The 27,888-nt window shown below is 47.8% G+C and overlaps 1 protein-coding gene across 6 annotated transcripts in view; it reads left to right on the top strand.

Moving 5' to 3' along the window:
* Window positions 1–12,215, top strand: part of AIFM1 (apoptosis inducing factor mitochondria associated 1) — a 37,137-nt gene extending 24,922 nt beyond the window's left edge. For 3 of the 6 annotated variants that reach the window (XM_078362293.1, XM_078362292.1, XM_035287967.3), the window contains 10 exons: window positions 198–274; window positions 1,383–1,491; window positions 2,595–2,702; window positions 3,047–3,135; window positions 3,584–3,724; window positions 6,338–6,480; window positions 9,078–9,202; window positions 10,711–10,907; window positions 11,232–11,347; window positions 11,723–12,215. In XM_078362293.1, the coding sequence (XP_078218419.1) occupies window positions 198–274; window positions 1,383–1,491; window positions 2,595–2,702; window positions 3,047–3,135; window positions 3,584–3,724; window positions 6,338–6,480; window positions 9,078–9,202; window positions 10,711–10,907; window positions 11,232–11,303 (1,061 nt within the window). In that variant the 3' untranslated portion in view covers window positions 11,304–11,347; window positions 11,723–12,215. Of the gene's footprint in view, window positions 1–197; window positions 275–1,382; window positions 1,492–2,594; window positions 2,703–3,046; window positions 3,136–3,583; window positions 3,725–6,337; window positions 6,481–9,077; window positions 9,203–10,710; window positions 10,908–11,231; window positions 11,483–11,722 lie in introns of those variants that run through there. The other 3 variants (XM_035287969.3, XM_035287968.3, XM_035287966.2) reach the window with 1 other exon arrangement.
* Window positions 12,216–27,888: the final 15,673 nt, after the last annotated feature.

The following is a 27,888-nucleotide window of genomic DNA, read 5'->3' as shown; positions in this document are numbered from 1 at the left end:
AAAGACAGACTTAAATCTGCTTCTCAAAGGAAACTGACAAAAAGCCTGCTGTGAGGTGAGTCGAAGGCAAACAAAGCCTTTTTATTGTATCCTGTTGGTACTAAGTGAAGAGGGCTCCACCTTTGTGTGGTGGAGGGGGTATTGTTTGGGCTAGCTCCTGCTTGTTGGGCTAAAGGGTTTCCTTCTCTTATTTCCAGGAGGTACTCCAAGAAGTCTGTCTGCCATTGATAGGGCTGGAGCAGAGGTGAAGAGTAGAACAACGCTTTTCAGAAAGGTAATTGTCTGCTTTAGTGATTTCCTTGTGTTGTTTTTGAAGAAGTAGTATAATCTTGCAGTCCCCAAGTGCCCACCCGGGACTTGGGAGATCCAAGATCTATTTATGGCTCTTCTCCAGACTTGTTATCTGGCCTTGAGCAAGTCACTTCCTCTCTCTGCACCTCAGATACCTCACTCAAGGGTTTTAAGCTCCTAGGGAAAAACTGGAGTGTTTGTATTGCTTGGAGTAGATCCTTCTGATTGCTCCTCCATAGTTGTTTTTTCCTGATGCATTTGATTCACTGGAACCCCTTATAGCCTCTTGGTATTTTTTATTGCAAGTGCTGTGTAGAGACTTCAGAGAAAAAAGTTAAGAGTACCTGAAAAAAAAGCAACGGGGTGTTCTGCTTCTTAATACTGTACTTATAAAAACTGCTGTCATTTTTCAGGGATAAGATTTGTACTGTCTTCTTTTTTTTTTTTTTTTGGAGACTGAGTCTCGCTCTATCGCTCAGCCTAGAGCGCAGTGGCACAATCTTGGCTCACTGCAACCTCCGCCTCCCAGGTTCAAGCGATTCTCCTGCCTCAGCCTCCCAAGTAGCTGGGGTTACAGGCATGTGCCACCACACCTGGCCAATTTTTTTTTTTTTTTTTTTTTTTTTGTATTTTTAGTAGAAAAGGGGTTTCACCCTGTTGGCCAGACTGTGTACTGTCTTTTAAATTCTTCGTAGAGCAAGGTTTGTCAGCCTCTACAGTATTGGCATTTTGGGCTGGATAATGGTAGTGGGAGCTGCCTTATGCATTGTAGTATGTTAGCAGCATTCTGGCCTCTATGCACTAAACACCGGGAGCACCTACTTGCCCTGACAACAAAAAATGTCTTCAGATATTGCCAGATGTCCTCCTGGGGAAGATAGGAGCAAAACTGCCACCAATTGAGAACCACTGTTTATAGAAGGAATGTTACCATGAAGAAAGAAATTTATATTAATAACATAGACGTTATCATTGAGGCACCTTATACAAGAAGATTTACTGTTGCCAAAGATTTAGAAGAAACTACTTCCTATATTATTATCCTATGCCTCTTTTGGAAATTAATGGACTAAACTCATGTGATCCTGCAGATTGGAGACTTTAGAAGCTTAGAGAAGATTTCACGGGAAGTAAAGTCAATTACGATTATCGGTGGGGGCTTCCTCGGTAGCGAACTGGCCTGTGCTCTTGGCAGAAAGGGTGAGTATTGAGGACTGTCTTTAATTTTCTTTCTCTAGTCTTTTATAGTTTCTGTGTGGTCTTACAAATTCCAGAGATGTGTTTGGCAGGATCAGTAGAAGGAGTTTAAGGTTTATACAGTGAAAAGCTAAGCACTGGGAATAGTTCTAGTGAGGGATCCCTGGCGATCGAAAAGCTGTCACCTGAGCAACTTAACAGTGATGCTTTCCTTTCCCTTTCCCTTTCCCTTTCACCTGTATGCCAGGACTCCTTAGAAATAAAATGTTAAGGAAAGTGAGTTATGAAGATGATAAGGGCAATGCAGACTATAGAATTATACCTGTCTTTGAACTGCTGCTTCCTGTAAAAAGTCAAAAACTTGTGGCCGGGCGTGGTGGCTCACACCTGTAATCCTAGCACTTTGGGAGGCTGAGGCAGTCAGATCACCTGAGGTCAAGAGTTTGAGACCAACCTGACTAACACGGAAAAACCCTGTCTCTACTAAAAATACAAAATTAGCTGGGCATGGTGGCACATGTCTGTGATCCCAGCTACTCGGGAGGCTGAGGCAGGAGAATCGCTTGAACTCAGGAGGCAGAGGTTACGGTAAGCCAAGATTGTGTCATTGTACTCCAACCTGGGCAACAAGCAAAACTCAGTCTCAAAAAAAAAGAAAAAGACAAAAAACTTCCTTCGGGCACATGATGGTTCCCAACTTGACAGATCTGTGAGCTACAATTTGAGTGTTTCATGGCAACTAGTTTTCTTAGTGTTATTTTTCAGCTGTATGAAATCAGGGCAGCTTCTCAGGAGGATGCTTCCTATTCAGAGGTTGCAAAGCACTTTTGTGAGCCTTAGGTGACTGCATGGGTGGAAATGCACAGAGTTCACCATCTGAGGCTTAATCTGGGGACAGCAGTTCTGGCACCTGTTGTATTTGCCTTACAAATGAACTCGAGCACCAAGGCCCTTGTGCCCAGTGTCCTATAAGTGGGCGCTCTGGCCTGGATTGCAGCTCTGCCCTGTCTGTAGTGAAGGCTGCCTGCTGCTCCTTTACTTCTCTTACTGTCTTCCTAGGATTGACTTTTGCTTCTTGCTGTAATTACTCTGTTTCTTTTTCCCAGCTCAAGCCTTGGGCACAGAAGTGATTCAACTCTTCCCCGAGAAAGGAAATATGGGAAAGATCCTTCCTGAATACCTCAGCAACTGGACTATGGAAAAAGTCAGACGAGGTAGAGAGACTGTTTCTATATGCTGCTACTCTGCTATTTCCTTTGAGTGTGACCTAAGACAAACTTCACTTCTATGGGAACCCCCTTAACATAAGCCCTATCACCTGGCCTGTAAAATGTTTCCACCATTCTCCAGTCAGCCAAGTTCATCTAGATGTTCTGAATCAGATGTCCCAAATTCCTGAAAGTGCTGAAAATGAACCATGGGCTCAGGTTCTTGCAGCTCTCCAAAGTTGCCTGTGTACTGATGATTATTAGTTTTACTGTGGAGGAGACTACGGGTCAGTTTCCCTACTTCCCATGAAAGTGATAGCCTCAATCTCAGGTCTTGTTTACCTTTACAGAGGGGGTTAAGGTGATGCCCAATGCTATTGTGCAGTCGGTTGGAGTCAGCCGTGGCAAGTTACTTATCAAGCTGAAAGACGGCAGGAAGGTAAGGAAAGAAAAGACAGGCTGCCAGGAGAGCCTCCAGTTCTCCCCTCGCTTTATTCTTACACCTTCATTTGACACCCGTAGGTTAGTTTTCCTGGTAGTTGCCATTAACCTGATATAATTTTCCAAATTAACTATTCCTCCATTAAAACAGAATGATGAGAGCCAGAGTAGGAACCTGTGAACCACTTTCCCTTAGCCTCTCTACCTGTCTCAGAAAGTTTTGAGTCCTTGCTAGGGTGGCAGATTTCTGTTTAAATGATATGGGGGGGGTGTGCATGGGATGGGGTGGTGGAGGCTTATGAAATAGAACTTAAAATCCATTTACCAGAGGTAAGTTAACCCATGATTTTTTAAAGTCCCAATTCTTAATGGCATGATGGGCCGTTGTTATGCCTGTAGACATAAATGGGAACTGTGGTAATTGAAGGATTTCTTTTTTGCCTCAGGTAGAAACTGACCACATAGTGGCAGCTGTGGGCCTGGAGCCCAATGTTGAGTTGGCCAAGACTGGTGGCCTGGAAATAGATTCAGATTTTGGTGGCTTCCGGGTAAATGCAGAGCTACAAGCACGCTCTAACATCTGGGTGGTAAGTATGCTACAGCATGACCAAGCACAGTTCATTCTCCCTAGCCTGTGAACAAGTCTGCCCGGTAGTATACGTAGCTCATCAACAGCCTTACCAAATAGGGTCAGAGTGTTTCGAGACTGAGGGTACACAATAGAAATGTGTGAACTGCTTGATTCAGAAGACCAGGTATGGCCTCATCTGCAAGCTAGTGGCAGATGAAATGAACAGTGTGCGTGCCTGCAGGAGTAGAGCTCTTTGGATTCTACTTACTGGCGGCAGCCACTGGCATAACCCCTGGCGGGTATGCACATAGCCTTCACACAGATCTGCTGTTCTCTTTGCTCACACGTGAATCCGGGGGATGGAAGATGAAGCAATTTTATAACATGTTTCCTAGAAAGAAAAATTACTCTATTTTTGTTTTCCTTGAGTACTATTTTTAGCCGTTTCTTACAATCTTTTATGACACAAACAAGACTATAGTATGTAGGAACCATGAAGTAATTTCCCCATTGCTAGCTACAAGTGTATTGTGTTTCTTTGTAGACTCTGCAGCTAAGGACATAGGCACCTTGGAGGAATCTTTTTCCCCCTTCCAAACTTTCCTTTTCAAAACAAGAAAAAGATGAAATGTACCGAATTTTTTTAACCTGTTATGAAAGTAATAGGTGGGCCAGGAGCAGTGGCTCAGGCCGGTAATCCCAACACTTTGGGAAGCTGAGGCAGGTGGATCACTTGAGATCAGGAGTTCAAGACCAGTCTGGCCAATGTGGTAAAACCCCATCTGCACTAAAAATACAAAAATGAGCCAGGTGTGGTGGCACACACCTGTAATCCCCGCTACTTGGGTTGCTGAGTTAGGCAGGAGAATCGCTTGAACTCAGGAGGCAGAGGCTGTAGTGAGCGGAGATCACACCACTGCCCTCCAGCCTGGGCAACAGAGCAAGACTCAGTCTCAAAAAAAGAAAAAAGTAATATCTGATCAATGTAGAAGACAGACAAGAAGGAGAGAGGAAAGAAAAGTCACCTGCAGCAACCATTAATATTTTGGTGTATTTCCTTCCCTTTGTTTCCTGGCACGTAGGTTTTCTTGTTGGTTTGTTTTACTTGTGGCAAGCATACTGCATATAATATTCCACTCTTTTTCCACTTAACACCATAAATGTAAGCATTTTCTATGTTGTTTCAGACTCTGTAAACAGTTTAATGACTATATATTCTATTAAGTGAATTTCATAGTTTCGAATTTCATACCATTGCTCGCTCGTTGGATTTTTAGGTTGCTTTGGGGGACTCTAAATAGCCACAAAGATGAACAAAGGATTAGAGAGCTCAAATACCACATCCTTCGTGAAACTGGCCCAGTTCACCCCCAGATGGAGGTTCTCGCCCTCTGCTTGAAATACTTGACTCCTTTAATCTGTGCCTCTCATACGGCACATTACTGTTTACATTGCTCTGTAGTTATGAGCAAGGCTGTATCTTTCTGCACTAGGTTGTATGTTCTTCATAGTCAAGATCCATGTCAGTTTTGTCTCAGCAACCCAGGCAGCATAAAACTTTTTTTTTTTTTTTGAGACGGAGTTTCACTCTTGTTGCCCAGGCCCAAATGCAATGGTACAATCTTGGCTCCGCAACCTCCACTTTCTGGGTTCAAGCTATTCTTCTGCCTCAGCCTCCCGAGTAGCTGGGATTACAGGCATGTGCCAGTGTGTCACCACACCTGGCTAATTTTGTATTTTTAGTAGAGACAGGGTTTCTCCACGTTGGTCAGGCTGGTCTTGAATTCCTGACCTCAGGTGATCCACCCGCCTTGGATCACAGGTATGAGCCACCCCTGGGATTACAGGCATGAGCCACCGTACCCAGCCTAACATAATACTTTTGTATATAATAAGTAATTCATAAATATTTGTCCAATGTGAATGAATACTGAATGACAAAAGAAGTCTAATCTTAGAAAAGATTTCTAGGTAAGAGGCAGTCACATCCCAAAACTGGTTTCTACATATAGAAAAGAATATTCTGCAAATCATAGTTATTAAATATCCTGTCTGTTAAGGAAAGAACAAGAAGTAGACATAAGTAAACTGAACTATAGAAGATTTAGGTTAGCTTTATGGAAGTAGAATAGATATTTAAAAATGAGATCTCAGGCCAGGCATGGTGTGTCATGGCTGTAATCCCAGCACTTTGGAAGGCTGAGACAGGCACATTGCTTGAACCCAGGAGTTCAAAACCAGCCTGAACAACATGGCAACAACCCATCTGTACAAAAAAAAAAAAAATAGCTGGGCGTGATGGTACAATCCTGTAGTCTCTGCTACTTGGGAGACTGAGGCTGAAGGATCATCTGAGCCTGGAGGTCCAGGTTGTGGTGAGCCATGATCGCACCACTGCACTCCAGCCCAGGCAAAAGAGTGAGACTCTGTCTGAAAAAGAAAATTTTAAAAAAATTATTTTAAATGGGTTCTCAGCTGTTTTTGTTAGTTTGGGTACAACTCTGGCCTGTAGATGGAAAATATGAATTAGTTACCATTACAAATGTTCTTTGAGCTCTAAAAGTTTCTATTTTGTCTTTAACTTGCTTTTTTAAAATCATGTGTTCATGTTATGTATTTGTTTCCACAGGCAGGAGATGCTGCATGCTTCTATGATATAAAGTTGGGAAGGAGGCGGGTAGAGCACCATGATCACGCTGTTGTGAGTGGAAGATTGGCTGGAGAAAATATGACTGGAGCTGCTAAGCCGTACTGGCATCAGTCAATGTTCTGGTAATAGTGGTGTGCCTTGGGGACTCAACTGATTAGAATCCAGTATCTCTGGGACCATACACAGAGTTAGGGTTTGGTTTCATTACAAGCCAGTTAGCTTCATACAGAAGGGAAAAAAAGTCCATCTTATGTCTACACATTCTACCCTCAGGTAGCCCTCTGGCAAAACTGTCCTGTTTGGTTTTTCACCAAATTGATGCTTTTGTAAAACATTGAAAGAGAAAAAAAATGATTTTAAGTTTCTTGTCTGGCGTATGTTAGACAAGGTGAATGAATGAAGATGGCACCAGCACTTCTGGTAGAATAGCTCAGAGTTCAAGCTGTAATAGGTGGTACAGAAGTATACTCTTAGGTGTAGACAGCAATAGATTTTAATTTGTTGTTCGCTGGAAACCTTAATTAACCCAACGCACTGACAAAAGGGCAGCCCACTCATGTAACCCTTAATGATAAGTTACTCAAAGTCAGGATATATAGGCAGTTCTTTGGATAAAGAACGGTTAGCAGTGGACATTCCTGAGTACCAAGACTGGCCCTATTTGACACACATTCATCTTGTTGATTTGAAAGATGATGTACATAAAAAACGTCAAGGTTTCGGAAGCCTCTAAGTGGTTTCTGTTGGGGATATTCTTAGCTGATGAAGTACCATTTAGGACAGTCACCCACAGTCTTATGAGTGGGCTGCAAAAAAAATAGCAGGTGAATTTCAGTGCCAACATAGATAATGCAGCTAGGAAAAAATAATCTATAAATGGTCGGGCATGGTGGCTCACACCTGTAATCCCAGCACTTTGGGAGGCCGAGGCGGGCAGATCACCTGAGGTTGGGATTCGAAACCAGCCTGACCAACATGGAGAAGCCCTGTCTCTACTAAAAGTACAAAATTAGCCAGGCATGTTGTCACATGCCTATAATCCCAGCTACTCAGGAGGCTCAGGCAGGAGAATTGCTTGGACCTAGGAGGCGAAGGTTGCGGTGAGCCAAGATCGTGCCATTGGGCGGCCAGAGAGAAACTCCATCTCAAAAATAATAAATAAATAAAAATTATCCATAAATATATAATTATCAGGGCCTAGGAATAGATTCCAAGGAGTCATGGTAGACTGTTCCCTGAAGACACCAGTCCAATGAACCACAGCATCCAAGAAGATAAAATGTAGAGCACCAAAACAAAAAACAGCTCAAGTATCCTAGATTCTTACCAAAAAGCATGGTAGTGATGTGTCTGTGCCTCAAATATTCTGTGAAGTCCCTGATGTATTAAGAAGGGTATAGGCCAGGCACGGTGGCTCACACCTATAATCACAGCACTCTGGGAGGCTGGGGCAGGCATATCTCTTGAGCTCAGGAGTTGGAGACCAGCCTGGGCAACATGACTAAACCCTGTCTCTACAAAAAATACCAAAATTAGCCAGGAATGGTGGTGCATGCCTGTAGTCCCAGCTACTTGGGAGGCTGAGGTGGGAGGAATGCTTGAGGCCATCATGAGGCTTCAGTGAGTTGTGATCGCACCACTGTACTCCAGCTTGGGTGACAGAGCAAGACCCTGTCTCAGAAAAAAAGAAGTGGAAAGACGTGATTGGTGATAGGAAGTTTCCAGGAACAGCAGTTAAAATAAAATGACCCAAGTAGATGAAGATGCCTCTTTATAGAAAGCATTCCAGTCCTGAAACATGAAGGCTGGTCTGGTGTGGTCGCTCATGCCTCTAATTCCAGCACTTTCAGAGGTTGAGGCCAGGGAATTGCATGAGCCCAGAAGTTCGAGACTAACCTGGGCAACACAGTGAGACCTTGTCTGAATTTTTTAAATAAATTTTTTTTAATTAAAGAAAAATGAAGGCCAAGGGGAAATACTGTAGGTTAATGAAACCATAAAACATCTCAAATTCTGAATTCCATAAATGTGGAGCACTCTTTAAAGCTTCAGAAAGGTAATTTTTAAGACAAAAGTAGCTAATAGCAGAAGTAGGGAGCTCATCACTTTCCAAATGTGGTATGGGATAAAAGCATGAATAAGCTGAAGAACGTTTCAATCACTGCATGGATATATGATAATGTATAATGTCTTTTTAAGGAAAAATCAAAGCTGTTACAGTTAATCTTACTTTCTTATGGTCATCCTTAGGTGCTCTAGCATTAGCAAATGAGTTTGGCATCTCTTGTGATACCCGTAAGAAGTTCTTTGGTTGGCCTAAGAGTGCAATGTTGGCTGGGCACAGTGGCTCATGCCTGTAATCCCGGCACTTTAGGAGGCCAAGGTGGGAAAATTACTTGAGGTCAGGAGCTTAAGACCAGCCTGGCCAACATGGTAAAACCCTTTCTCTACTAAAAAATACAAAAATTACCCAGGTGTGGTAGTGGGCACCTGTAATCCCAGCTACTTGGGAGGCTGAGGCTGGAGAATTGCTTAAACCCAGGAGGCAGAGGTTGCAGTGAGCTGAGATCATACCATTGCACTCCAGCCTGGGCAACAAGAGCAAAACTCCATCTCAAAAAAAAAAAAAAAAAAAGATTGCAGTGTCCTGGACAGTATGTGCTACCATGTCATTCCTCCTTACAGTCCCTTGACAGAACATGCTCTTCTCTCTTCTTAGGAGTGATTTGGGCCCCGATGTTGGCTATGAAGCTATTGGTCTTGTGGACAGTAGTTTGCCCACAGTTGGTGTTTTTGCAAAAGCAACTGCACAGGACAACCCCAAATCTGCCACAGAGCAGTCAGGTAAGGAAGCACTCCTCTTGGAGAGAATTGAGAAGCAGTGATCCAGACTCTCCTGAACAAGGAGCTTCTGTATTGGCCGGAGGGGCTTGTCAGTGAAAGCCTCTCTTCATGTTGTGCTTTAAAAGAAACCAAACCCCAAGTCCTCACTCTTTAGTGGTATGAGATTTGGCACAATCAGGTGTCCTGGTCAAAGCATAGATTCAAATACTGTGGGTATCCGCCCTAGACAGTGGACAGTGGCTAGCTCAACGACGCTGTTGTTTTGTCTCTGGGAAGACCTATCTTAAGGAAGAAAACAAGAAAACCTGAACTTTTTAGGTTGTGTTTTTACTTTTCTTTCTTTCAGTTGTCATTTTTATTATTTTGCTTCAGGTAAATCTCAAGAACGCAGCCTGAGAGCCTTAGCTTCAGACTGGCTATCCTCCATGGGTCCCAGGCAGGGAGGAACTGGGCTGAGTAGTTCTTCAGCTGCCTTTCATTCCATTCGGCAGATCATAGTGCCAGGTTTTCTTTAGATGGGAGGCACCGCTCTTGGAATGGACTTCTCTCCCACACATGTCTCTTTCATTAACTCCAAGACCTTATTCCTTGACCTTAGCTCAAGTTATTTAACCTCTGTGTCCTTTTGCCAGAGGTATTTCAAGGGCAAGGTGCTCTTTAAGAAGGAGGAAGCAAGACATATTATGGATATGTAGGTCCTTTTCCTGTGTAATTCTTATGTATTGCATACTCCTTAATTCTGATCTCTCCTAGTAACCTAGTAAGTGGATTCAGGTCACCAGTCTGTCCACTGGACAGTATTATTTGGAGCCTGGTGGTTCTCAGAAGACGAGGTTCCCCCCTCCCTTGCCACCCTTTCCTTCCCCTCTTATCTTTCTCTAGGAAGAAATGCCTCCACTATGGTTTTTCCATATGGAAGTGCCTTCTGCTTTGGCTAAAGTGTCTAATAACACTGTTCAATAGAACTTTCTGCTGCGATGGAAATGTTTCATCTCTGCTCTGTCCAGTACATTAGCCACTAGCCACATGTCGCTTTTGAACCCATGAAACATGGTGAGTACCGATGAAGAACTGAATTTTATATCTTACTCAGTTTGAAATGATGTTCATTTACATGGCTATCTGTGGCTAGTGGCTACTGTATTTGGACCATGCAGTTCTAGAATGTTCCTCAGAGGACAAGAACCAGCCTTTTGCAGTTTGAAGAAATCCAGATACCAGGAAATATCCATAGCATAAATTTAAAAGGAGGTAATAAGGGAAGGAAGTTTTGGGTCAGACTGACCCAGTGCCCAGAAGCTGGCAAGGAAGACTTTATTCCTTGGCTTTGTCAGTGGAGAGGGGCTGGAGAAGGCCAGAGTTTACTGAGGGGCATAGAGAAATAAATCCTCTAGAAGTAGCTTGAAGCAGGCCTCAAAAGACTGTTGTCTTTTCGAATTTCCCAAGCTTGTAATAACTAAAGTTTTGATTGTGCTTCTGTGTTTGTTTGTTTTGGGGGCTGGCCACAGGAACTGGTATCCGATCAGAGAGTGAGACAGAGTCCGAGGCCTCAGAAATTACTATTCCTCCCAGCACTCCGGGAGTTCCACAGGCCCCCGTCCAGGGGGAGGACTACGGCAAAGGTGTCGTCTTTTACCTCAGGGACAAAGTGGTCGTGGGGATTGTGCTATGGAACATCTTTAACCGAATGCCAATAGCAAGGAAGGTAGGTGCCCGTCATAGCTCTTAGAGGAAGGTGGGAAGTGCAGGTCAGAAAGACTCCTGTAACTTCATCAGGTGCCCTGAGATACATTGTACCCCCAGGTCAAATTGTGCCTAAGCAGAACAAAGGTATAGCCTTGGCTCAGGAACATTCTTTTTCACCTGGGACTTGGCTGGGTGATCTGGGAGTTGTCAGGCTGCTTGTTTTGGGTTAGTAGAAAGGTGTTCCCACAACTCCCTCCCAGTGTGATATGGTGGCCCCATTGTGTGGGCATGGCCTGAACACACATGGAATGAGTTAGGGACCTATTGTTACTCTCTCCCTCAGATAATTAAGGATGGTGAGCAGCATGAAGATCTCAATGAAGTCGCCAAACTATTCAACATTCATGAAGACTGAAGTGCCACAGTGGAATTGGCAAACCCGCTGCTGAGGTCGGATGGGTAAAGGAGCATTTTTTAATTCAGCAGACTTTCTCTGTATATGAGTGTGAATGTTCAAGTCCTTTGTGAATATTTTCAACTATGTAGGCAAATTCTTAATGTTCACATAGTGAAATAAATTCTGATTCTTCTAAATTAATTTCTGTTCTGTGGTCAAGGAGGCAGGTGGGTAAAAGAGGAAAACCATGCATATTAGAAAGCAAGCAAATCGCAGCACTGACCAAGCACAGGGTTTTTCTCAGCCGTGTATTCATTCCCTGTTCCACAGGTGAAACTCCTTTCCTTTCCTGAACTTCCCTCACCCCTCCAGACCTCTTTGCACGCACCTACTGTGGCCTCGGCCCACAACACTTGACTCCCCTCCTCTCTTCTCAGGAGGTTCACTATCTCTGAAGATGTTCGCAGCCCTCCAGGCCTCATCCTTGTATATGTGTCTCCCTGCTCGCCCATGACTTCCTGGAAGCAGAAGCCCTGACATTGAGGTCTTGCTCATGGTTTTATCTCCAGAGCTTAGCACAGGCTCTGGCTCATAGTAAGTGCTTCATAAATCATTGTCGAATGAGTAAGCAAATAAATGTATGGAAGAGACTCAGTTTTACCTGGAACAACTCCTGTCCCAGAACTGCATTGGATCCTGCAGGGGACAGGAAGGACACTGACTGCAAATCTGAGTCCAGAGACCTGGTTCTTCACAGTGAAACCTGGAGATGGACTCCTGGAAGGACCATCATTTCTTGACTCTTCTGCCTGTTGTCTTCATACTAGACATCTGCCCTCTCTAACGCACCTTTTCTCTAAAATACACTTGTGGGCATACCTCACTTTAGATTATTTTCCTGGGAATACAATTCAGAGTTTCACAAGTCAACTTGTTGTTTGGCATTTTAGATTGCTTAACTTTTAAAAATCAAATTTTACTTTATTTTATTTTATTGAGATGGAGTCTCGCTCTTGTTGCCCAGGCTGGAGTGCAGGGGTGCGATCTCAGCTCACCACAACCTCCGCCTCCCAGGTTCAAGCAATTCTCCTGCCTCAGCCTCCTGAGTAGCTGGGATTACAGGCATACATCACCACGCCTGGTAAATTTTGTATTTTTAGTAGAGACAGGGTTTCTCCACGTTGGTCAGGCTGATCTCAAACTCCTGACCTCAGGTGATCTGCCCACCTTGGCCTCCCAAAGTGCTGGGATTATAGGCATGAGCCACTGTGCCTGGCCTAAAAAAATCAAATCTTATTTAATAGGAATTTGTTACTACTTTCAAGAGTCCTGTTGTGAAACTCCGTGTATGTAAAGAGAAAATTATTACCAGTCTGGATTTTTTTTAATATTGGGTTTGATCAAGGGCAGTTTCAGCTTCAACCAAATCCTTTCTGAATACTGGGAGAACAGGCCAAATCTCCACTGTAAAAATTAGCAGTTCAGGTATACCAAACAGTAATATATGGATACAGATTTAGTCAGATATGATCATGTCCAAATGACATATCCAAATCCCTATGTAGAAAACTCATCGAAGGCTGAGGATGGTGGCTCATGCCTATAATCCCAGCACTTTGGGAGGCCAAAGTGGGTGGATCACCTGAGGTCAGGAGTTCGAGACTAGCCTGGCCAACGTGGTGAAACCCTGTCCTCTCTACTAAAAATACAAAAATTAGCCAGGTGTAGTGGCATGTGCCTGTAGTCGCAGCTACTCAGGAGGCGGAGACAGGAGAATTGCCTGAACCTGGGAGGTGGAGGTTGTGGTGAGCTGAGGTCGCACCATTGCACTCCAACCTGGGTGACACAGTGAAACTCCATCTCAAAAAGAGAGAAAGAAAGAAAAAAAGAGAAAACTCAGGCCAGGCGTGGTGGCTCATGCCTGTAATCTCAGCACTTTGGGAGGCCGAGGCAGATCACAAGGTCAGGAGTTCGAGACCAGCCTGACCAACATGGTGAAACCCCATCTCTACTAAAAATACAAACATTAGCTGGGCGTGGTGGCGTGCACCTGTAATTCCAGTTTACTCAGGAGGCTGAGGCAGGAGAATAGCTTGAACCCGGGTGACAGAGGTTGCCGTGAGCCGAGATGGTGCCACAGCACTCCATTCTGGGTGACAGAGCAAGACTCCGTCTCAAAAAAAAATAAAGAAAACTCATCTAGTATCCTGTGACATAGAAATTATTATACAGCAATAATTGCTGCTTACAGAGGTAGGGGTAAGACTCTAAGATCCTACTGTTCCACAAATCATTAAGAAAAGATCCAATTGTGATTTGTCTTGCTTTAGTGTTATGTACTGTTTTGTCAAATTTTTTGACAGTAGTTATCCTTGTATGGTATGTCATTGTAATTCAGTGGACTGAAATTAAATCATCTAATCAGTGTTCACTGGGTGCCTGCTGTGAGCCAGGCAGATGTCAGAATAGGAAGAAGGATAAAACATGGCCACTGCTTTTAAGGACCTCCTGGTGTCAGTGAGGACTGCAGACACGTGGATGCAGAACTCCAGTACAATGAGCTGCGTCCATAAGTACTGTGGCCATGCCAAAAATGGAGAGATCAACCACAGCAGCCACCCTGAGTCAACCACTGCTGTTAGGCCACTTCCTAAAGCACCATTTGGTCCATGTCCCCTCCCTGTTTAAAAATGTATAGTGACGGCCAGGCATGGTGGCTCAAGCCTCGAATCCCAGCACTTTGGGAGTCTGAGGCGGGCAGATCACAAGGTCAGGAGTTTTAGACCAGCCTGGCCAACATGGTGAAACCTCGTCTCTACTAAAAAAATTAAAATTAGCCAGGTGTGGTGGTGTGTGGTGATGCGTGCCTGTAGTCCCAGCTACTCGGGAGACTGAGGCAGGAGAATAGCTTGAACTCAGGAGGCGGAGGTTGCAGTGAGCCAAGATTACGCCGTGGCACTCCAGCCTGAGTGACAGAGCAAGACTCCATCTCAAAACAAACAAAAAATGTACAGTGACTCCCTGTCACCAACCACATCAGGTTCAAAGTCTCCTGTAGTACTAAGCCCACTCTGCCTGGCTGACCTTCCCCATGACGTTTAATGTGGACATGCACGCACACACACCTGGTTTATTGCCATGTTCATGTTCTTCACATCTGGAACGCCATCCCTCTTCCCTTATCCAAATCCTGCTCATCTTTCAAGGCCCAAATCAAATCCTGCCTTGGTGGCATGGTATCAGTTGGACTAGTGTGCATGCATGATTTCTCTTATCTCTGAACTCCAGTTGCACTTAGCATCTTTGAGTGTAATTGTTCTTTAAGACATTCTAAAGGAATTGTCAGCTGTTCCAGAGCAGAGACCCTGTTTTCTTAGGATGGGGACTGTATGCTGTACCCTGGCGAAGTGCTGAACAAGTCCTTGGTCGATTGGCTAGATGATGCTAGATACAGGGCTGACTGTAAAAATGCACCTCTGCCTGGGCCAGGTGCTGTGGCTCACACCTGTAATCCCAGCACTTTGGGAGTCCGAGGCGGGTGGATCATGAGGCCATAAGTTCGAGACCAGCCTGGCCAATATGGTGAAACCCTGTCTCTACTAAAAATACAAAAATTAATTTGGTGTGGTGGTGGTTGCCTGTAATCCCAGCTACCCGGGAGGCTGAGGCAAGAGAATCGCTTGAAACTGGAAGGCAGAGATTGCAGTGAGCCGAGATCACGCCACTGCACTCCAGCCTGGGCAAAAGAGCAAAACTCTGTTTCAAAGAAAAAAAAAGCACCTCTGTCTTATAGCCTCTGGTCTCTGTAATTCAGGTTGTTTATGGGAGGGTGTTCATAGCCTCATCACTTCACTCACTGTCACAACTTGCCATTTACCCCAGGATGCATTTAATCTGCCAAGCCCCAGAGGATCCTAGGATCCAATTTTCTTTTTCTTTTCTTTCTTTTGGTTTTGAGACGGACTCTCACACTGTTGCCCAGGCTGGAGTACAGTGACATGATCTTGGCTCATTGCAACTTCCACATCCCGGGTTCAAGCAATTCTCCCGCCTCAGCCTCTCGAGTAGCTGGGATTACGGGTGCCTGCCACCATGCCCGGCTAATTTTTGTATTTTTAGTAGAGACAGGGTTTCACCATGTTGGCCCGGCTGGTCTCAAACTCCTGACCTCAGGTGATCCATCTGCCTCGGCCTCCCAAAGTGCTGGGATTACAGGCGTGAGCCACCGGCCTTTGGGATCTGATTTCTGACTCCACAGACAAGCGGTGCCAGTCGAGGCTTGGCCCTCAGTAGCTGGTCTGTGATCAGCTGGGGCATTCCACAGCGTGGTGCAGGGCTAGTTCCACCCTGGGAAGAAGAGGCAGGCTTTGTCCAAAGAGCAGGCATCTGGAGCCCACCAATTTGACTTCAACCTCGCTTTCCTTGGTCATTTCACAGACGGTATCAGATGGTCCTTGGCACCACTTAGTGACAGTCCTAACCTTTGCCTGGCTACCTGTAAGCCACAGCAGGAGGTATCCTAATGTTTTTAAAGCTGGAGAGGTGGAACTGAGGAAGGAAGGAAGTTTGATTGGAAAGGGGTTAGATTAAGCCTCTTAGTGAAGGATGAGGTCAACATTTTTGATTTTTTTGTTGTTGTTCTAATCAACAGGGCCTGTTTTGGAGACCAGAGGCTTTAAACAGAAAGGGCTGGGGGTGGGACTCCACAGTGACCTACTGCAGGCTGCTTCCTTGAAGGAAAATCAGCAGCTTCTCAAGAGACTCATTTATACAAAGGAACTCTCCCCTCCCTTCCCCCACTGCCCCTTCCCTTTCCCGCTCCTCTCCAGTTTGGCTGCTGCCATATCCCTTCTGTATGTCCTTCCCTGACTCCACCTAAAGCCAGGCACCCTTGCTGCCCTAGAGATTGTTGGGACTCACTCCCAGTGCCTTGCTTTCTGGGCAGAGGGGAAGTCCTGCTGGGCCCAGAGGTAAAGTAAGACGGCCTCTGGTCTCTTTCTCAGCTTATCAGGGAATTCCTGGCGGGCACAGACACGTGTACACAAAACCACACACATACACTCAGCCCAAGCCAGTGATGACGTTCCCCTGCCTGGCTGGTTCTACATATGGGTGTGACTTGGTCAGAGAGGACAGGGAGGGTCTGAATATTTAGATACTGGATTGCCAAGCCCTCAATGGAAACCAGAGATCCTTTCAAAATGAACATTTGCAGAAAGAAAAGCAGCCCCTGGCATCTCTGGGAGCTCGCCTGGTACTGTTGACCAGGACTTGGTGTTGCTATCAACTGGCCTGGCACTCACAGCTAGGTCTGGGTGTTCTGTGAACATACACTCACAGGGCATGAGCTTTATACAAGGCCACTCTGTGACTAGTGGGTTGAGGCAAAAACAAGACCACTCCATAATCATGTGAACACAGATCAAAACATGAACATTGCCTGAACCATGAAAACGACCAAACAACACCCCCATCCTGGTTTTTCTGAGCAGCTGCTGCTTCCTTACCAATTGCAGCTGCAGCCTTGCTCTTGTCTGCCCTCCTCTTGGATAAGATTGAGTTGATAAGATACTTGATCCAATCACAGAATCAACAGCATCCAGTCCAGAGCAAAGCCTGACTTCCTTAAACCTTCCTCCAAATCCCCTGACCCAACCTGAATCCTCTAAGTCTTTTCTAGCACCCTCGTCCTGGGGCACGGCAGGGTTTCACCATGGGGTGCCTTCTTTCTTGCTGCAATAGGCAATAAATGCAACCTGTTTGACCACAAGAGTGTTCCTGATGGTCTTTGACCAGAGGGGTTTGACAATTTGGACACAAGTAGCCAAAATATCCTCTGGAGGACCACTACCAGGCAGGGACCGCAGTGAATTTCACCTAGTATTGTACCTTTCTGAAGACCTTACCTAGTCCCCGTGGAGCCTCCTAGATCTGTGTCTCATTGGGGAAAGCCCAGGAGTTGTGTCTTGTGTTGTGGGACAGAGGTACCTGGCTTCCCAGGCAGGTTCCTAGATCCTAGGATGTCTTGGCATTTGCAGTACAACACAAAGATGCTTCCCAGGGAGCACCTAGCATAGATACTGAATTTGTAAATAACATACAGGTAAACATATTCATTTCTTTAATATTTTCTGTGCAAGTAATGCATGCCATGGTACTGTACTAGGCTCTGGAGGTAGGAAGATGAGTAATAGATTGTCCCTGTCTTCAGTGGCTTTATAACTGAGTGGTGGCCACAGACGAGTCAACAGGGATTATCAGTCGTGCTGATAACCCTAAGTGCTGGGAGTGAGATGTGTGAGTTCCGATCGGAACGTCATTGCTTCTCTAGTTGCTTTACTGTTCTGCTTCTATCTATTCTAGGCATTTTAAAAAATAGAGATGGAGTCTCACTTTGTTGCTCAGGCTGTTCCCAAACTCCTGGGCACAAGCTATCCTCCCACCTCAGCCTCCTAAAGTGCTGAGATTACTGGCAGGAGCCCCTGTGCCCAGCCTATTCTAGGCTTTTCCTTCACTGACCAAATCATAGTTCCCCCGTTTTATGGTTGTGTCTTCTCTGTCATCACTTTGGAAAAAATATGGAGAATGCTCTGCTTCACACAGGATGGAGCTGACATTCTTTTCACCCAAAGAGATTACACATGTCCCTCTTCACTCTTCCTCAGGTCTTTCATCGTTCTCCCTCCTTCTCTCGGAATCTCTGCAGTCTTTGCCTCATTTTTTGGTGGTGGTTGTTGAGACAGAGTCTTGCTCTTTCACCCAGGCTGGAGTGCAGTGGCAGGATCTCGACTCACTGCAACCCCAACCTCCTGGGTTCAAGCAATTCTTCTGCCTCAGCCTCCCGAGTAGCTAGAATTATAGGCCACCATGCCTGACACCATGCCCAGCTAAATTTTTTTGTATTTTTAGTAGAGATGGGGTTTCACCATGTTGGCCTGGCAGGTCTTGAACTTCTGACCTCAGGTGATCACCTGCCTCAGCCCCACAAAGTTCTGGGATTACAGGTGTGAACCACCATGCCTGGCCACTCTTGTTTTCCTTTTCCCTGTGTTTCCTCCTTGGGTTCCAGGGGCTGCTCCCTGCCCCTGTGTTTTCTCCTGAAGCCAAGGAGCCCAGTGAAAAGAACGCTCTTCAGATTTCAGCCTCAGTACTGCCGCTCACTGCCTGGATAGCCTTGGGCGACTAATTTTCCAGTTCTGCTTCCTCGTCTGTAAAATGAGGGAAGAGACTAGATGATCTCTCACCTTCGGCCCTGACCTCCTGTGTATGCAACAGTCTTTAGGTGTTTGCACAGGACTTTCTTCATCTCTCCATCTCCCAGTTTCCATTTACCTCTAAGGTCTAGAGTGGCTGCCAATGGAACCCAAAGCCCTTGGCAGCTGTCTCCCCAAGCCTCTGCTGTCCCTTTGGGTTTACTAGATGTACAGGTTTTGTTGGTTCTTGTTTTTAGTTCATGGCTTTTGTTTATAGTTTATTTTTCTTTGACCTGCCCAGTTACAACTGGACCTGGGACCCTTACAGATTGTACACTGTCTTATTTCCTTTCTATGGAGAAAGTGACAGCCTCAAAACTAGGCTCCATGAAACAGATCATCCTTCAACCCCTAAGCTAAAGTTTGGCTTCAAACCCAGAGTTTCCCCAAGTAAGGCTTGACAGGGGGACTATTATTGTCAGCCATGATCCTAACATAAATTCTTGCGGGGCCATTGAATAGCTCCCAGTCCCCAACAAACATGCCCTAGAGAGCTGCTGTGTGGACAGCCATCATAACCCAGGCTTTCAACCTAATACCAAGGTAGGAGCTCAGAAAAGCTCCCTCATGCCATATAAGCCCAAGCCTTGAGGCCAGCCCTTCTACCTCCCACTCCCTTGCTCCTAGTCCATGGCCATTTCCATACTGACCATGGCCTTGGCAGAGCTGTGCCCTGAAGTGCAGTGACAAGCAAGCCAGGAAGCTCAGCTTGCAGACCTCAGCACCTAGCTTTGGCTCCCACCATGCAGATAAAGGGAAATTACATACAGGGAAACTGCCAATCCAGTACCATGATTTGCTTGGTGGGAAAGGATGCTTAAGGACTATGCCCCTCTGGAAGGAAAGGGGAGCTTTATGTGTTTCAGAAGCCAGCAGGGCTCCTCCAGCTTGAAGCCTTCCCTGGCCTGGGGCTGAGACCCTTAGGCACCTTGTTGAAACTAATATTCCAAGCAACCAGTGTGTGACTCTGGTCTCCCACCCCAGTGGAGAGGTGATGAGACAATCCAGTCCTCTCATCCCTTCCACTGTCGTCAAACTAGTGGCAGAGGGGGTGGGATGAAAACCAGGACTCCTGGGCCTCCGAGTGACCCCCACTGTAACCTGAACTGGTCCACTATCAGGTTCCAGGAAAAAGGACCACAGTGACCTCTCAGATGATCAACTTGACTTGCTGCTGGGGTCCAGAACAGCCCAAGGCTCAGAACACTCTGAACTTGTCCCTTTGGTGGCAGAAGCTGTTCCAAATCCTACCTGGAGCAAGCTCATATTCTCATCTGTTCATTGGAACAAGTGGCTCTAAAGAAGAGCCATCAGCTTCCAGGTGAACTTGCAGGCAGACCCAAGGTTCTGAAGAGGGAAAGGGACCTGCAGACCCCCCTTCCCTTGGGCAGGCACTCCCTGCCTAAGGGCCTCAGCCCCAGGCCAGGGAAGGCTTCAAGCTGGAGGAGCCCTGCTGGCTTCTGAAACACCTAAAGCTCCCCTTTCTTTAGCAGTGGCTAATTACAAAAGGTCGCCTTAGTCAGAGCTTTGCTCAATCTTGCAAACATTCAGTTCCCTCCTGCGCATTCCCTGTGCACCCCCAGAACAGCACAGGTGTCCAGGTTGGAATACCGGCATGAAGGTCTCCACGAGGACTCTCGCCTGCCACTGCCCTCCCAGCTGCCCCATTGAATCCTTCCCGGGGAGCCCAGCGCTGCCCCAGTTCGCCTGTCAGGATGAGAGGAAGAGGGGAGGTGGGAGCAGAAAAGAAAGGATTTCAGCATTTTGGGAGGCCGAGGCAGGCAGATCACCTCAGGTCAGGAGTTCGAGATCAGCCTGGCCAACATGGTGAAACCCGGTCTCTACTAAAAATGCAAAAATTAGCCAGGCGTGGTGGCGGGTGCCTCTAATTCCAGCTACTCGGGAGTCTGAGGCAGGAGAATCACTTGAACCCGGGGAACGGAGGTTGCAGTGAGCCGAGATGGAGACCCTTAAGCCTAGGCGAAAGAGCAAGACTCCGCCCAAATCAAAAAAAAAAAAGAAAAGAGAAAGTATTGAGGGTAAGTTTCAAGGGGTATGCCGGGGATCGGGGAGGGTTCTCATTATCATGAGTCAGTGGATCGGGCCCAGTGTGACTTCACTGCTTCCCCAAAAGAGGCGCCCGGGGCAGGAGGCGGCTCAGAGCGTAGCAGCAGGAGTGGAAGCTCAAAGTGCTGGCTGCCTGCGCCGGGCAGGGCGCGGGACAGGGCTCGGGCCTTGGCTGGTCAAGCTGCTTGGGATTGAGGCGGCGAAAGGAGGCCGCGCGCCAGCAAGGAAAGCTGGGGACAGAGGAGCCGACATCTCCTGCGGCCCCTCAGACGCCAGTTCCCGCCGCAGCCGCCGCATTCCGCGTGCAGGTGGCGCTGCAGAGACGCCCGGGCGCACTGCTGGGCGGATGGGGGCGCTCAGCCCCACCGAGATACGGGGTAGGGGATAGGGGCTTGGAAGGCGCGCGAGCCCATTAAGGAGGTGGCGAGGAAAAGGCCGCCAGTCCCGGCTGCTTCTCGGGCGGTCCCCGGATTCGAGAGAAGGCCGCGCGCCCCCACCCAAGTGGCGGGAGAGTACGGGGATCAGTAACGCTGGGGCCGCCCCAGATCGGGGGCTGTTGTCTACGCGCTTCTGCAAAGTCCCTCGAGCCACCTCCCAGGCCCCGCAGAGATCCCGGCGGCTCCTAACCTCAGCAAAGGGATTGTGGTTTCGGGCGGTCTCTGCTCTCTGGGGATGGCGCTCTTGACCCGCAGGCAATAGAATGGAAACTTTGAGTCGTGCTGGGGTGTTGGGGGTGGGTTCCCCTGAATAACCACCCTCTAGCCTGGCTCCCATGAGACCCAGAATGCATCTCCAGCACAGGGATGCAGACTGTGGTCAAGGCTGGGGCGAAGCCTGAGACTCGGACTCGGCCTAGATGAGGGGTAGAGGCTTGGCCCAAGTCTGGATCTAGAGGGACAGTTATGGGTTCCATGCTTGTCAATGTGGTCCTCGGCAGCTATATAAGGAAAAAAGAAAAAAACAACAAACAGTAAGAGGCTCATCTGGGGCTCAAACTTGCAATCTCTGTCTTCATAGACAGAACTTGGTGTCCTAACTTGCAGGCCCTGAGCTCTAGAAGTCATGATGCTGCTTGGCCGGGTGCAGTGGCTCACGCCTGCAATCCCAGCACTTTGGGAGGCTGAGGCAGGCGGATCACAAGGTCAGGAGATCGAGACCATCCTGGCTAACATGATGAAACCCTGTCTCTACTGAAAATACAAAAAATTAGCCAGGTGTGGTGGCACGAACCTGTAGTCCCAGCTACCTGGGAGGCTGAGGCAGGAGACTCGCTTGCACCCGGGAGGCGGAGGTTGCAGTGAGCGGAGATCATGCCACTGGCATTCCAGCCTGGGCGACAGAGTGAGACTCCATCTCAAAAAAACAAAAAATGTCATGCTGCTGCCTTGGACGTCTCATGGTGCTTGGTGGTCATGTGGTGGCTGTTTGGTTAGCATATTGAGAATATCAAGGCGCAAAAATAACCTTGTGGCTAGAACCTGTGGGGAAAAAGTGGTTGGGGGCTCCAACTTTGCCCTCTCCAGAAGCCCAAGTGGCCACTTCTGTGACACAGCTTGACATATAAAATCTATGGGCAGAGTGTGTCCCTCTGTTCTGTGCCACGAAATAAAAGCTGCACCGTGTGCTAGCATTCTGGGTGCCTCTTTTCCCCTCTCAGTCCATCCAGTTCTCCTGCTTTCAGGTGTCCAAAACCATCTGAGAAAGTTATCTAAAGACTTTCCATGAAGAAAGGGAAGGGGGGTCGGAAATCCAAAGGATCATAAACGTTTCCAGGTCTCACCATGTGCCAGGAGAAATACCGTCTGTCTCCCGCCCAGACCTCAGAGCCCAGGCTTTTTTCCTACAGAACGGTGCCCAGCTATTCCTGGAAGCCCCCTCCTTTCTACCAGCCCCCTCCCCAAGATGTCTTCTCCCAGAGCATGGACTGAGGGAAAAGATCAGATCAGCAAAGCTTGACGCCCCCTTGCCCCCTTTCTGCCCCCAGCCTGACCTGCAGTCTCAGCCTGTGCCCTCTCCTGATGCCACGGCGCCAGATTCTTCTCCCAGAGCAGGACCTAAGCCATGAGCTCTACCCCCCAGCCTGGCCCTGTGCCCCACTAGGTGACCAGGAGAGGATCTGATATACTAATTTGTGTTAATGTGATAATGGGAGCTAATGGGGTCATGTGCTAACCATAGGTCCAAGTTCTAACTCAGCATCACAACCTCAACCCCAAGCTCAGGCTGCAGGGATGGGAATTTTGGGCTGACTAATCTCCACAGCCGGCTGGAGCGGGTGGGGGAGTGGGAGGAACTGAAGCCCCGGGACGATCCCAGGGTCTGGTGCCTTTGAACTGCTGTCTTGGTTTCAGTTTCATCCTTGGCTGACACGTTCCTCTGAAGAGTGGAATTGCTTTGGTTTCCCTCCAACCCCTCTCCCGTCCCTGGCCACCCCCTTTTTGGACTGCTAGCTTCCCTCAGTCAGCCCTTCTCTTCGTGAGGGAAGAGATGGGAAGATAATTTGGCAGCGACAAGGAAAAAATGTACACGTAGACACCCTGAGACGCACAGGCTCACATACCATACTGCTTTGCAGACACACATATGCACATGCCCTCCATGAACACACACGCACACACGAAGGACGCGACATCCAAGACTTGAGCCCCCCCCACACACCCCCACATGCACACCCCCAACACAGTTATGCCCTTACTCACATCTGTGAGACCCAAACACTCACATAGGCAGGCCAGACCCAGAGACCCATGTTACACACAGACCCGCATGCACACTCACACGCCCTCACACAGACCCGAATGCACACTCACACGCCCTCACACAGACCCAAATGCACACTCACACGCCCTCACACAGAGCCGCATGCACACTCACGCCCTCACACAGACCCGAATGCACACTCACACGCCCTCACACAGACCCGAATGCACACTCACACGCCCTCACACAGACCTGAATGCACACTCACACGCCCTCACACAGACCCGAATGCACACTCACACGCCCTCACACAGAGCCGCATGCACACTCACGCCCTCACACAAACAAACCAGCAGCAGCCGCCGAGTTGGATGGCTTCCTCAAAAGAGGGCTGGAAAGTTTGTTTGCTGCCAGCGAAGGGGCCTAGACATTCCGTGAAGTGACTCATACTGCACCTTTATACACATTAAGTGTTATATTTCTCTGCATTCAACAACCACCCTCGACCCCGATGTGGGGGCAGGGTGGGGAAACTGAGGGGTGGCTGCATTTCTTTTTTTCTTTTATGAGACAGAGTCTCGCTCTGTCGCCCAGGCTGGAGTGCAGTGGCGTGATCTCGGCTCACTGCAACCTCCGCCTCCCGAGTTCAAGCGATTGCCTCAGTCTCCTGATAGCTAGGACTACAGGCGCCCACCACCACGCCCAGCTAATTTCTGTATTCATTTGTTTGTTTGTTTTGAGATGAGTTTTGCTCTTGTTGCCCAGGCTGGAGTGCAATGGCAAGATCTCGGCTCATCACAACCTCTGCCTCCTAGGTTCAAGTGATTCTCCTGCCTCAGCCTCCTGAGTAGCTGTGATTACAGGCATGTGCCACAACGCCCGGCTCATTTTGTATTTTTAGTAGAAATGGGATTTCTCCATGTTGGCCAGGCTGGTCTCGAATTCCTGACCTCAGGTGATCTGCCCGCCTCAGCCTTCCAAAGTGCTGGGATTGCAGGCGTGAGCCACCGTGCCCAGTAATTTTTGTATTCTTAGTAGAGACGGGGTTTCACCATATTGGCCAGGCTAGTCTCAAATTCCCGACCTTGTGATCCACCCGCCTTGGCCTACCAAAGTGCTGGGATTTACAGGTGTGAGCCACCTCGCCCGGCTGTGGCTGTGTTTCCATTGGGCCTCTGCTATGCCTCTGTCTAGCAAATGTCTGAGGCCTGTCCTCACTTCCCAGTGGATTGGGGCAATCCCAAAGAGTGGAATCATCTAACCTCCTGGTACAAACCTCAGCTCGGGCCTGTCCCTTGGGAGGATGCAGAGTGGATTAAATTGGAGGCTAATGAGTTCCCCTCATAGCCACTCCTCTATCCTACCTCATTCCTAGTCCTGGGTACCTAGGATCAGGCCCCCTAGTCCCACTGTGTGTCCCAGTCTGAGCCCCTCCTGATCTCTCCTCCTCTCCAAGTGCCCTCCCCAACTCTCCTGGATCTGACCTTACTGCCACCTCCTTGCACACTTCCGGGGGGTGACATTCACTTTTTATGCTACATAGAGCCCTATGCAGTGTGACTGGAAGCCCCCCCCCTTCCCCTGGGTCTCTTCTCCACTTGAAAAAGAGATTTGGCTAAGCGCGGTGGCTCATACCTGTAATCCCAGCACTGTGGGAGGCTGAGGTGGGCAGATCACCTGAGGTCAGGAGTTCCAGACCAGACTGGCCAACATGGTGAAACCCCGTCTCCACTAAAAATACAAAAATTAGTCAGGCGGGGTGGTGGGCGCCTATAATCTCAGCTACTCAGGAGGCTGAGGCAGGAGAATCACTTGAACCCAAGAGGTGCAGGCTGCAGTGAGTTGAGATCACGCCATTGCACTCCAGCCTGGGCAACAGAGCAAGACTCTGTCTCAAAAAAAAAAAAAAAAGAAAAAGAAAAAGAAAAAGAGCTGCCAGCTTGATGGCTACTTGTGTCCCTGTCCCCCAGCACTCAAGGGCCTGCAGAAATTTGTTTGGTGCTCCCTCTGGCAAAACTTCCCTGTGTTGACAATCTTGGTTAACCTGCACCAGACTGTGGGGAGATCAGCTAAGGCAACTTCACTCTGAGGAACCATCAGGGGTCAAAGAGATGACACAGGACAGGTATGGAACCAGCAGATGTTCATGGCTGAGGGTTTAACTCTACCATCACTGGACAGTGGCCCCAAACCCCTGGATGCTGCACTGCTTCTGATAGGAGCCTGGGCGGGTGCCTGCCTCTCTGCCCTGGTCCCAGAGACTTTTTCAAGCTGAGCTTTCACTCCAGGGTAGGAGCTGGGCATCAGTGGAGTTAGAGACTCCAGGGGCCTTGCCTTCATCTCATTTGCTGACTCTGCCCAAAGCTACTTTGTCCTTACTCTTTTTTTAAAAAAATGAACCACAGGTTTGGGTCTGTCTCCCTGACACTCCAAATTTCCCACCATCCCAGAGGGTCCTCCTGAAGAACACTGAATCTGTTTCCCAAACAACAGGCCCACTCCCCAACTATCGGGGGTCAGAAGGTAGTGCTTCCCAGCAGCCACCATGCTCAGGGTTGACAGGGCGAGCACCTGCTCACAGCCAGCATCCTGTGCCAGCATCACCTCCTCCAGGCAGCCCTCCTGAGCTACTGTCCAGCTGGAAGACAAGACAAGGCCTGTGATCTGAAGTTTTGTATGGGCTTTCATGGTTCTGGGAGGAGAAATGTGTATCTGTTTTAATGATTGTAAACTGAGCAGGGTGGGCTGTAGGGACCAAGTGGCTTTCCAAGATCCCCAGCCAGACACGCATCCCAGCCTAGGAGGGTGGCTCAGATGAAAGTTGTGATCTGGGAAGTGGCTACCAACTCCATCCTCTCATCTGAGTGCCTGCACCTTAGCCTGAGTCCACACCTCCACCGCAGTCCAGGTAAAGGCAACAAACCGTCATCTGTGAAGAAGAGCTTTGGTATAACCAGCCCATGTTGCACACAGATCCACATGCCAAGAAGTTGAGTGAGGGGAGGGAGGGAGAAACCAGCCACCTTGTCGCCAAAGAACCTGCGGTGGCCGGGCATGGTGGCTCATGCCTGTAATCTCAGCAGTTTGGGAGGCCGAGGCAGGTGGATCACCTGAGGTCAGGAGTTCGAGACTAGCCTGGCCAACAAGGTGAAACCCTGTCTCTACTAAAAATACAAAAGTTAGCCGGGTGTGGTGGCGCAGGCCTGTAGTCCCAGCTACTCCGGAGGCTGAGGTAGGAGAATCACTTGAACCTGGGAGTCAGAGGTTGCAGTGAGTCGAGATCACACCACTGCACTCCAGTCTGGGCAACAGAGCGAGACTCCATCTCAAATAATAATAATAATAACAATACAAATAATTAGCTGGGCATGGTGGCTGGTGTCTGTCATCCCAGCTACTCAGGAGGCTGAGGTAAGAGAAACTCTTGAACCTGGGAGGCGGAGGTTGCAGTGAGCCGAGATCGCGCCATTGCACTCCAGCCTGGGCAACAAGAGCAAAACTCTGCCTCAAAAAAAAATAAAAATAAAAAAAGCCTGGGGTGACTTGCAGGAAAACAGGAGCTATCAGGCACTGCTTGATTAAAGGAATTCTGTTTTGCAGTTATTCAAGAAGCTTTTTAGAACAAACACTGCTTTGCTGACCAGACACAACCTTGACTTGGAGATGTCTGTGTGCCACTTGGATACCCATGGCCTTGTCATGTAAACCCAACAGATGCAGACCTGGGGTTATTGAATGCAACAGAAGAACAATGAGTACTGGCTTTATAGAAAGGATTATACGGGGTTTCTCAGATTTATAGGTGGAAGGCTTCCTTTACACCATAACCTCTCTCCCAGCTTTTGAATACACTCCTCGTTCCAAAACTCTGATTGATAGGCAACTTTTCTCCTTCCTCCCTTCCTTCTTTCTCTCTCTCCTTCTTTCTCTCTCTTTCTTCTTTCCTTCTTTCTTCCTTCCTTTTTCTTTCCTTTCTTCCCTTCCTTCTTTCTTTCCTTCCTTCCTTCCTTCGTTCCCTCCCTCCCTCTTTTCTTTCTTTTCTTTCCTTCCTTCCTTCCCTCCCTCCCTCCTTCCTTCCTTTCTTTCTTTCTTTCTTTCTTTCTTCTTTCTTTTCTTTTCCTTTTCTTTTCTTTTCTTTTCTTTTCTTTTCTTTTCTTTTCTTTTCTTTTCTTTTTTCTTTTCTTTTCTTTTCTTTCGTTTCTCCTGTCACCCAGGCTGGAGTGCAGTGGCGTGATCTCAGCTCACTGCAACCTTCACCTCCTGGGTTCAAGCAATTCTCCTACCTTAGCCTCAGCCTCCAGAGTAGCTGAGATTACAGGCTCCTGCCACCACGCCTAGCTAATTTTTGTATTTTTAGTAGAGACAGTGTTTCACCATGTTGGTCAGTCTGGTCTCAAACTCCTGACCTCAGGTGATCCACCCGCCTTAACCTCCTAAAGTACTGGGATTACAGGCATGAGCCACCTTTCCTGACCAGTAAGCAACTTTTCTAGTATGTGTCTATGGAGGCATGTTCGGACTCTGGCCACAGAAGCTGTGGCATTGTGGTATTTTGCTCTGGCCACAAGTTTGAATAGAATTTG

This window comes from Callithrix jacchus, chromosome X, assembly GCF_049354715.1.
Source record: "Callithrix jacchus isolate 240 chromosome X, calJac240_pri, whole genome shotgun sequence".
In the NCBI taxonomy this organism is placed as follows: Eukaryota; Metazoa; Chordata; class Mammalia; order Primates; family Cebidae; genus Callithrix; species Callithrix jacchus.
Note: the sequence above shows the minus strand (reverse complement) of the source record. Positions and strands in the feature narration are given on the sequence as shown.